The following is a 12,206-nucleotide window of genomic DNA, read 5'->3' on the forward strand; positions in this document are numbered from 1 at the left end:
GGGTAGGGCATTTGCCTTTCGATTCCCAGCATCCCATATGGTTCCCTGAGCACCGCCGGGAGTAATTCCTGAGTGCATGAGCCAGGAGTAACCCCTGTGCATTACTGGGTGTGACCCAAAAAGCAAAAAACAAAACAAAAATAAAATTGTGTCCAAGTCGGGTCGGTAATGGCAACCTCCCCCATCCCCCTGTTCTTCCAGGATCCTGGTAGTCGTGCCCATGAACTGCCTCTAGTGCCACATAAGCTCGTTAACCTGCCATGATTCAGAGACTCATAAATAAATCTTGAAAGATATTAGGAATCTGCAGAGATGCTTCCAGACCCAAGGTCACAATTCAGTTAAAAATTCCACTCCAGCTGTATGACCCCCATAAAAATTTTAGAATTCCTGGAGCTCATACTCTCCACACCACTGATATACCATGAGTAGCACACCACATTTGATGGGGTGTAAGACAGAAGGCAACCAATCTTGATTAAGAAAATATTAGCATACAAGGCTTAATCTGTAACAACATGTTAGTAATCTCTTATATGAGGACTTAATAGCTCCAGAGTGAGATACAACAATCTTCACACACTTTATTCTAAGGAAATATTTTTTGATAATTTTTAGAGTATTAATCATAAAAAGCAATACAAAATAAATAATTTAGGGTCTGCTTTTGGGGCAGGTTTGGGTGGTGGTTTGGAAAATTGGAAATAAGGTGGTGGGAAGGTGCAATTGTGGTGGGGATTGGTGTTGGAATATTGAATGTAATAAATCATTGTGAACAACTTTATAAAAATAAAAGATAAAAAAAGTTAAGATGAATAAGTTAAAATTTTTAAATGAAGGTCCAGAGAGAGACAGCAAAATAGGTAGGATGCTTGCCTGTAACCCCAATCTCTTGCAATCTATATTGTCTCCAAACCTCCCAGGAGTGATTCCTTAGCACAGAATCAGGAGCACTGGGCATAAATCCTGATTTACTTTTGAGCTGAGTGTGTTCCACAAACAAACAAAATTCCAAATGACCAGAGATATGGTACATCAAGTAAGGCACTGCCTTTCATGTAACTCCCCCAGGATTAGTTCCCAGCACCACATGTGATCCCCTGAGCACTGCCAGGAGTGATGATTCCTCAGTACAGAGCCAGGAGTAACCGCTGAGTATTTCCAGATGTGGCCCTTAAAATAGACAAATTAGTTGAAAAACATTTCTCATGTCATCTCACAACAGTGAGACTGAAACAAATAACAAAGAACAAAAACAACCAATGTTGGCATGGTTGTGGAGGAAAAAAACCACCATTCACTACAGGTGGTAATATCTACTGATCCAACCATTTTTGAAAACAATATCGACACTGCTCAAAAACTAGGAAAACTAGGAATTGAGGTTCTATATGATTCAGCAATTTTACTCCTGAACATATGTCCCAAGGGTTCAAACACTCAATTTAGAAAAGACAGCTGCACTGGGGGAGAAGGCAGCTGGAATAGAAAAGGGATCACTAAGACGATGATGGTTGGAGGAATTGTTTGGGACAGGAGATGTGTGCTGAAAGTAGATAAAGGACCAAACATGATAATCTCTCAGTATCTGTGCTGCAAACCATAACACCCAAAAGTAGAGGGAGAGTATGAGGGAAATTGTCTGCCATGGAGGCAGGGAGAGGGTGGGAAAGTGGAAGGGTATGCTGGGGATATTGTTTATGGGGAATGTGCACTGGTGGAGGGAAGGGTGTCTGATCATAATTGTAACTCAAACATGAAAGCTTGTAACTCTATCTCACGGTGATTCAATTAAAATATATAAAAAAGAAAAGACAGCTGCACTATGTTCATTGCAGCACTATTCACAATAGTCAAAATATAGAAACAAACCAAGTGTTCAAGATCAGATAACTAGATAAGAAAACCGTGGCAAATAAGTACTCTGGAATACTACTCAACCATAAGATTAAATGAGGGGCTGGAGTGATAGCACAGTGGGTAGGACATTTGCCTTGCATGAGAGCAACCCGGGTTCGATTCCCAGCATTCCACATGGTCTCCTGAGCACCACCAGGAGTAATTCCTGAGTGCAGAGCCAGGAGCAATCCCTGTGCATTGCTGGGTGTGACCCAAAAAGAAAAAAATTAAATGATACCATGAAATTTGCTTCCACATGGAAGGAGCTGGAGTCAAGTTAGAAGGAGAAGGACAGACACAGAATGGTCTCTTTTATATGGGATGTGAAGAAACAAAATAGAGGAATAACAAATGTTCAAAGACAACAGAAACTGTGTTCTGTAGGAAGCTTACCATGGAGGTTGGGAAGGTGGGTGAAGGCCCCTGTGACAGTGGTTGGGGAAGTGGACAGCTGAGTGGAGGATGTGAGAATGTGGTTCTGGAATAGCTCAAGTATGAAATCCTACTAATAACAGTTTTTAAACCAGTGTCCAGAATAAAATAAAACATAAAATAAAATAAAATTGTGTCCAAAACATCAAGTACCTAGGGATAAACTTACAAAAAAAAGAGGTGGGAGACATACCATGAAAAATTCAAAACAGTAAAGAAATAGAATGACTTAATCATTGGAAAACATACTACAATATGCAAAAGTATAAAATCAAAGTGCAAGCTGGGCATGTGGGCTTATACCTCTACCTAGGACGTTGGTGTTGTTCTGGTGGGTGTTTCCATTGCAAGAAATAGATTGGTAAGTTCCTCAGAGCTTATTAGTCTTGATAAGAAAATATGTTCTTCCAAGTTTAGTATATGTGCTGCCGATGGCTGGAGGAACCAGTTGGGATGGGAGATGTGTGCCGAAAGTAGATTATGGACCAAACATGATGACCTCTCAGTGTCTGTGTTGCAAGCTATAATGCTCAAAAGTAGAAAGAGAGTATGGGGAATATTGTCTGCCATAGAGGCAGGGGGATGGTGGGAAAGAGGGAATATACCCAGGATATTGGTGGTGGGTAATGTGCACTGGTGGAGGGATAGGTGTTTTATCATTGTGAGATTGCAACCCAAACATGAAAGCCTGTAACTATCTGATGGTGATTCAATAAAATTAAATGAATGAATAAATAAATAAATAAATAGTAGTATTTAAAAAATAAAAGAAAATATGTTCTTGCTTTAAGCCTCTCTGTTACCAGGTCCAGTGTAAGTGACATTTCTGTGTTCATAACAGAACACTACCTGGTGTTTCTGTATTCATAAGAGAACCTAAACACATTAGGTCATTTTCTGTCAAAGTCATGGGTAGACAATATTTCTTTTCATTCTTATAATCACAGGAATTGTATAGCATGCTGTTGCTTCTGTTTTTTGTTGTACTTTTTTTTATTTAATGTGCGTCTTATCCCAGACAGAGTTTTGGTCAACATGAAAAAAGTTCAGAAGATGGACCCCCACACACTTTCCCATGTGTGAGCACAGGGACTAAGGTTAATAACTTTTCTGGCACCAGAACAGGTACAGAAAAGTCTAGAACCCCTAGGAGAGAAGCTTCAACAGGAACAAATGCAAGGGAAGGGATTTCAAAGAAAATCATGCACTGCTCTCAATTCTACACTTTGGGAGCCACCCTATCAACTGAATATTACCTAGGTAGAAAGGTTTAAGTGAAGAAGGTTGGGAAACTATAATAGCCAACTTTAACAAAGGAAGCATACACATATGCTGCCAAAGCCCATGGGCTGCCTGAGCCCACGTGTTGCTACTAAGCACTTGTGGTGTAGAAGCCCATGTGCTTCCAGCACGTCTCTTCTTGAGATGTATACTTGTGGGGCGCTGCAGGAAACAAATGGAAGAAACAGCTGTGGTTGGAAATGAGCTCCCAAGACTTGCCCCAAGCAGATGAGTAGTAGGCAGCCCTCCCCTGGAAGAGCCCCTTGACTTTCCAGTAGTGACCCCTCCCTCCCTCCTCAAACAGCTGGGCGCAACATCCAGTCACTATGTCAAAAACCTCAGGAAGCATTGAGCAAGCTAATTGCCAGCCACCTAGGGAGAGTGAGGAACCAAAACACCCTGTTTGACTTCTTGTGGGCTTGTGCGGAAATTCCCACAAAAGGAGTTCATCCATTGTTCTCCCTTTTCTCCTTTTTTCTTTCTTTTTGGGTCACACCGGCAATGCACAGGGGTTACTCCTGGCTCTTCACTCAGGAATTCCTACTGGCAGTGCTCAGGGGACCATATGGGATGCGGGGATTCGAACCCGGGTCGACCGCGTGCAAAGCAAACTCCCTATTTGCTGTGCTATTGCTCCAGCCCCCTCTCCCTTGCTGGTTCTATGGACCCAATGTGACAGCAAGATATTTACTTTCATACTCATGAATTAGAAGAATAAATCCTGTAAAATTGATTATCCTACTTAAACTACTATATGGATTTAATGCAATCCCTAACCAAATTTAGATAATATCCTTGAGGGTCTAAGACTAGTCTATAATAAAGATTTCTGAAACTGTATAAGACCCCAAATAGTCAAAACCATGCTGAAAAAGTAAGAAATTGAGAGTATCTCACTACCTAGCTTGAAACAATAATATAAAGCCATGCTAATCAAAACAGTGTGGCACTCGGGGCACAGCAGGTAGGGAGTTGGTCTTGCACGCAGCTGACCTGGGTTCAATTCCCAGAATCCCATATGGTCCCCTGAGCACTGCCAGGAGTAATTCCTGAGTGGTAAGCCAGGAGTAACCCCTGTGCATCGCCAGGTGTGACTCAAAAAGCAAAAAAAATTAAAAAAATTTAAAAAAGGAAAACCAAAACAGAGTGTCACTGATTAAGGATATATTTTCTTACCATTAGGTCAAAATAGAATATCCAAGGACAACCCCACACATATATCTCTCAGCGAATTTATGCTCTCAACAAAGGAGCAGAGAGAGTAAAATGGGAAAACAGCCTCTTCAACAAATGGTGCTGAGAAAGCTAGATGATCATGTCAAGAAAAGTAAATCTGGGTTTGTATTTTACCACTTAAACAATAATGAATTGAAAATGTATAAAAGACCTTGATGTAAGTCTGGAATTTATAAGGTACATGGAGGCAATATGTATACAATACATTACAAACTCTGGACCACAAGGATTTCTTCATTGATGTGGTAAACTGGCAAAGAAATCACTGTCACTGTCACTGTCATCCTGTTGCTCATTGATTTGCTCGAGCGGGCACCAGTAATGTCGCCATTGTGAGACTTGTTTCTGTTTTTGGCATATCGAATATGCCACGGGTAGCTTGCCAGACTCTGCCATGTCGGCGAGATACTCTCGGTAGCTTGTTGGGCTCTCCAAGAGGGGTGGAGGAATCAAACCTGTGTCTGCCTCATGCAAGGCAAACGCCCTACCCGCTGTACTATCAGACTGCATAATTTTTTTAAATTTTTAAAATGTTATTGAATCACTGTGAGATAGTTATAATCTTTCATGTTTGGGTTACAATCTCACAATGATCAAACACCCATCCCTCCACCAGTGCATATTCACCACCACCAATATCCCGGGTATACCCCCCCTTTCCCACCCTCCCCCTGCCTCTATGGCAGACAATATTCCCCATACTCTCTCTCTACTTTTGGGCATTATAACTTGCAACACAGTCCATTATATACTTTCGGCATGCATCTCCCATCCCAACTGGTTCCTCCAGCCATCATTTTCTTTTTGATCCCTTCTCTATTCCATCTGCCTTCTCCCCTCCGCTCATGAAGCAGTCTTCCAGCTATGGGGCAATCCCCCTGGCCCTTGTCTCTACTGTCCTTGGGTGTCAGCCTCATATGATGTTATTTTATACTCCACGAATAAGTGCACAGACTACATAAAATTAAAGAGTTTCTTCCTCAAAGAAGAAATTCAAAAAGCCAAAAGGCACATGAAAAAATGTTCTACATCACTAATCACCAGGGAGATGCAAATCAAAACAACAATGAGATATCATCACATGCCACAGAGACTGACACACATACAAACAAACAAGAATAACTAGTGCTGGTGTGGATGCAGGGAGAAAGGGACCCTCATCCACACCAGCATTTACTGCTGGTGAGAATGCTTAATTGTCCAGCCATTTTGGAAAACAATATCAAAATTCCTCAAAAAAACAAAAAATTGAGCTTCCATTTGACCCAAAAATACCACTACTTGGAATATTCCCAGGGGGTTCAAAAACATAAAGCAGAAATACCATCTGAACTTCTATGTTCATTGCAGCACTATTTACAATAGATAGAATCTGGAAACAACCTGAGTGTTGAGAATAGTAGTACAGATAAAGAAACCATGGTACATCTACACAATGGAATACTACATAGCTGTTAGGAAAAATAAGGTCATAATATTTGCCTGTAAATGGATAGACTTGGAGGCTATCATGCTGAGTGAAATAAATCAGAAGGAAAGGGGCAGATATAGAATGACTACAGTTATTTCTGGGATGTAAAAAACAGTATGAAACTAATATCCCAGGCCAGAGATAATGGGCCAAGATGACTTGTCAATGTTTTGTCAATAGTGTGAGAGATGGAGGGTAGTTAAAATAGAGGAGGATCCATTATGGCAATATTAGCTGGATATGATCACTCTGGATAAGAACTGTGTGTTTAAGGCAGGTAAAAGGTTATAAATAATAATCTTTCAGCATTTGTATCATAAACCATAATGCCTAAAATGAGAGAGAGAAAGAGAAAGAGAGAATATAGGTGCCTGACACAGAGACACGATGGGGTTTGTTGTGGCTTGAAGGGGTGGGAGGAAAACTGGGACACTGGTGATGGAAAATTACACTGGTTAAGGAATGTGTGTTGGAACATTGTATGGCTGAAATTCAATCATGAACATCTTTGTAATGCTCTACTTAACGGTGATTCAATTAAAATATAAATTATAAGAATAAAAATATCGTATATTTTAAATTTTAATTTAAAATTTTAATTTTGCAATTGAAAACGGCAAAAGAAACATGAGCTAACACCTATAGAATAGGAGAAATAGGAGAAATATGAGAAAATATTTGCCTTCAACATGCCAGATAAAGGGTTGTTTTCAGAAACCTATTCAAAAACAAAAAAGAATATAAAAGCCCCTTACAGAAATGGAGAGTGAAAATGAACAGAGACTTATCTGAGGAAACCAATGGATAGCCAATAAAAACATGAAAAAATCCCATTACCTATCATTAGGAATACTGTAATTAAGACAATGAGATACCATCTCACACTAGTGAGGATGACAAATGTTTAAAATACTGGAAATGATATGTGTTTGCAGTGTTGCAGTGAAAAGGACACTCTCATCTGCTGCTGACAGGAATGCTGTCTATTTAAACCTTTATGGAAAACAGGATGCCTATTTTTCAGTAAACTAATTAATGAGATCCTATATTAGCCTACAATGTGACCTCTACATATGTAATCCCAATACACAAAAATATTCACTGAGAAGCTGTGAGATGCAGATCCAGCTTTAATATTTTTAATTAAATGTTTCTATTTTCCCCAGCACTGGTAAAGAGGCTATCTTTACTCCATTTTATGTTTTCAGCTCCTCTGTCAAAAATTAACTGTTAGCACTTCAAAGGAAAGGAAGACAAGAATCCAAAGACAGCTAATTGACTATGAGAAATTATTTGCACATTCATCTAATAAAGGGATATTATACAAAATATACGAAGCAATGGTAGAACTTTACAAGGGGAAAAAATAAAAAATGGGCAGAAAAGATGAACAAAACTACCTCAAAGAAATCCAAATGGCCAAGACATATGGAGATATATTCTCTATCACTAATCATCAGGGGAAAAAAATCAAAACAACAATGAGGTACCACCTCATACCAAAAAATCTCACACACATCTAAAAGAATGACAACCAATGTTGGTACGGATGTGGGGGAAATAGTCCCTCACTCACTGTTGACAGGAATATCAAATGGTTCAGCTTTTTTTGAAAAACAATATGAACATTTTTCAAAAATAGGAATTGAACTTCCATATGACCAAGCAACTACAATCCTGGGAATATGCCATAACAGCATATACACATTCAATAAAAGGCATCTGAACCCCTACATTCATTACAATACTATTTACAACAGCAAAAATCTGGAAACAACCCAATTGCTCAATAACACAGTGGATAAAGAAACTGTGGTACATATATACAGGCTTTTGGAGTTCTGAAATATGTTGCTACATGGATGCATATGGAGAGCATCATGCTTAGTGAAATGAGTCAGAGGGAGAGAGACATAGGTTGACCACACTTATTTGTGAGATATAGAGAAATGTAGTAGGAGATTCATACTCAAAGACAATAGAAACAAAGTCCAGGAGGATTGGTCCTTAATAGAAAGATAGCCACAATGTGGGGAGAGTGCTATGGTCAGACAAAGGAGTAATTCCTGAGTGCAGAGTATTGCTGGGTGTGATCCAAAAACAAAAAAATAAAAGAACTGAGTGCTTAAAGTATGTAAATTGTATGCATGATACCCCTTCAGTAGCAGTATTACAAACTACAGTACCTAAAAGGACAAAAATGAGTATTTGCCATAGAAGCAAGCTGGAATATGAGAGATAAACTGGGGACATTGGTGGAGGGAAGTGGATCCTGGTGAAGGAATGTGTGTTCAAATATTGTACAACCAAAACTGAATCATAACCAACTTAATAACTTTTATCTTATGGTAATTCAGTAAATTTACAAAAACAATAAAAAAACTGTCCATAAATATGGAGTTTTATCCATGGATAGTCTATTACCTTCAGGACAAAAAAAATCCATTTAAAAAGATATATGCAAACTATTATTCATCGCATCATTTAGTACAATAACTTAACAGATAAGTGAATCATGGATGTATATATACACACTAGAATACTACACAAATATAAGGGAATATGAAATGATGGTATTTGCTGCAGCGTGAATGGAACTGGAACATATCAGGTTAAGTAAAGTAAGCTGTAAGAAGAAAGACACAGATAGAATAATCTCACTTATTTGTGGCATTTAGAATATCTGGGCGAGGAAATAAAATGTTCAAAATCTGTGTATGCCTGAACCACCCTTGGCCCCAGAATATATGGAATAAGGACAAAAATTCTTTTCATTCTGAAATTGAGAGTGGAAGAAGAGATCAATAGGAAGCAATAGGCAGCAGAGGTCAAGCGTTAAAATATTTCAGTGGTGTAAAGGAGTGATATAACTATATACTCAAATCATAGATATAATAACAAGGAGATCAAACAATCAAACTTAAGAACGTCCCTGTCAAGGTGGTAGACTGGAGGTAGGAATTGTGTGAGAGGTACCTGCGAACTTTGGTGGAGGGAAGATGACACTGGTGACAAGATAGTATGCTGAAACATAGTATGTCTAAAATCCAACTATGAACAACTTTGTAAATCCTGGTATTTTAATATTTTAATTTAAAATAAAAATTAGAAAACAAATTTATAGTTGGGTTTCATTTTAAAAATTAACTAAATGTAAATAATAATCTGAATTTTTGTTCGATTTAATTCTCTTAATCTACAATAACACTCATCAATAACACTCATCAGGTTGTAGTTCAATATTTAGGCGATTTTATTATGTCATTCCTTCCTTCCAAATATACCAAATTATATGTTTCCATATCTTACAGGCTTTACCTCTTTTACAGGTGACAAGTGGTCCAATGAGGCCAGTGGCAATGTCTCGTGGTGCATCTACATGAGAATGGTAGATCCAGGTGAGGCATGCTGGGTCAGCATCAGTGGGTGCATGTCCTTCTGGAACAGTCCAGTTGTAGATGTGACTGCCTCCCGGAAGAACAGAGTCATCAGCTTTCATATCACCAGAGGTTCCATCTGGGTATAGGGAACCTGAAAAATTATATTGTACACTCTCATTTCCACAGTGAGTAAGAGGTACTCAAGCGTATATAGAAGCCAAGAGATGACTGACATCTGAATTACCTTCCACTCTTGTAGAAAGTAAATTTATAAGGTCCAGCACAGTGATTATCACAACCTCAGGAAGGCACCAATTCAGGTAATATCTAGTCAAAAGAACCCCAGATATTACTCACATAAAAAATGGAGAGGTGACCATACTTATGGAAGTGACTATGGCTCCATAAAAGTATTGCACACCCTGATCTAGTCATGTTCTAATGCAAAGTATTTGACATGGTGAAAATAAAAATGACAGAATTCCCTCCTTTTAAAGACTTACTCTGGAAAAAAAAGAAAATGAATGAAATTTTAGCCTAGAGGCAAAATATTGATTAGTTATCTATTTTTCCATTTTATGGAAAATGAAACTGAAGGAACATAATATGCACAGGATTTTACAGAATATAAATATAAATGCCATCAAGTCAATTCTGTGATAAAAGGTATATTGAATCTCCACAGTCATAATAAGGAATCTGAATCTAAGAGAGGGACAGTGAGTCACCCAAAGTATTAACATAAATATACCTACTCTTGTTTAATCACCACTACCACAGATTAAGGAAGAAAAGATTCCTAATTCTCTTTCATCAGATGAGAGTAAAGAAAAAGGATATTTGTTGTGTCAAGAAGGAAAAATAAGGCTTCACTGACATACCTTCTGAATTCTTCTTATAGAAAACGCCATGAGGATGAATGGTGTAGGGACGAGTTGCAAAATTCTTCAAGTGAATAATGATGACATCCCCCACTTCAGCCCATAATATGGGCCCCAGAAAGCCCAACCAGGAAGGCTGGGTCATTTCCTCCATGAATGAGTCATCCTTGTATTCCTTATAGATAGTTTTCTTATAGGTGCTCCCTATTCGTTTCTTGCCAGACTTTAGGAAGTTGGAAGCTACCCTGGGAAGGAAGAAGAGAATTATAATTTTGCCAAATCTTCGAATATCTGCTGGAAATATTTACATTAAAGGATTTACATTATTATTTAGGAAAATACAAAATATGATTGTGTTTATTGAAATATGAAAGCTCAGTATGAAAATTATATTAATGTATTGTATTCAATGCTCAAGCTTAATATTAAAAGATGACACTATAGTCTAACTGCAAGTTAATGAGAAGTATTAATAAAATGTGAAATTCTTCATATTTGACTAATTTTAACCTACAAAAATGGCAATTATTACAGTAATAATTCATCTGGAACCAGGATGACTGAATACCAAAACTGCCATTCCTAAAATTTATAGAATTTCATAAAAGTTGCATTTTGGTGCACAATTTGTCCATATCTAAAGTAGAAATAATTGAAAGACCATATTTGGCAGTTGTGAAATGGAAATAATAGAAAAATAAATAAAAATAAAATAAAACTTACATGTCACTGTCCAGAGGTTGGTTTGTGATTATATTCCTTCCCTTGGGAGCATAGTTCCATTGTATGTCCTGGATGCCCACGTAGTATACTCGAGTTACCCCGTTAGTCATCTGCGGCCATGATGCTTGCATTAATAGCAAAGTCCAGAGGAAATGGCGTGGATTCATGGCCCACATTACTCTGGGAATCAGACCAATGAATAGCTTCTGGCTTGAAAGAAATGCAATGAAGGGTGTTAGCATGCATCTGGAAAATTAAAGAGGCATATTAAATGACTTCACTGTATCACTGTATCACTGTCATCCTGTTGTTCATCAATTTACTCGAGCGGAGCAAATTGAAGAGCAATGGGATGACAGTGATACAGTGATTTATACCTATCATAACCCTTACACTAATCACAAACATAGGCAGTGGTCTCATATCTTTCAGCCAAAGAGATCTCACTTTGATCTTGCATTGTATTCTTCTTCCTCTGGATCTAGGTTATTTTGTTGTAGTCATTAATGTTATTGCAGTATCCCTGACCTAACAACAGGAAACAACTTACTATCAACTAGGTAGCATACAGAAGTGTGGAAAACTTAACAAATGCTCTACCACACTACACTACCGAAAGTTAGGAACTAAAGCATAATTGCCTTCTTTTTTTTCCTTTTCTTAGATAGACAGTTATTAAATGCATTCTATAAGGAGCCTTCAAAAGCCTTGAAAGATCAATATCAGTTCTTCATATAGCATGCAACACAATATTACTTATTTTATTGGACTTCACTCCTACTCTGATTCACTGCCCCATTACTCTTTACTCAAATGGACATATTGTATTCAGCCCTTTGTCTCTGGCTCAGTGTTCTGGGAAACCAAGCTAAATACAACATGATTAAACCTTATTAATCATTC

At 38.1% G+C, this 12,206-nt stretch overlaps 1 protein-coding gene across 1 annotated transcript in view; it reads right to left on the reverse strand.

The window, feature by feature from the left end:
- HEPH (hephaestin) overlaps positions 1-11,479 on the reverse strand; it is a 187,536-nt gene extending 176,057 nt beyond the window's left edge. The window contains exons 1-3 of the mRNA XM_055121165.1: positions 11,304-11,479; positions 10,581-10,825; positions 9,638-9,850 (exon numbers count right to left, since the gene is read on the reverse strand). Of these exons, the coding sequence (XP_054977140.1) occupies positions 9,638-9,850; positions 10,581-10,825; positions 11,304-11,479 (634 nt within the window). The remainder of the gene's footprint in view (positions 1-9,637; positions 9,851-10,580; positions 10,826-11,303) is intronic.
- Positions 11,480-12,206: the final 727 nt, after the last annotated feature.

This window comes from Sorex araneus, chromosome X (genome assembly GCF_027595985.1).
Source record: "Sorex araneus isolate mSorAra2 chromosome X, mSorAra2.pri, whole genome shotgun sequence".
NCBI classification, from domain to species: Eukaryota; Metazoa; Chordata; class Mammalia; order Eulipotyphla; family Soricidae; genus Sorex; species Sorex araneus.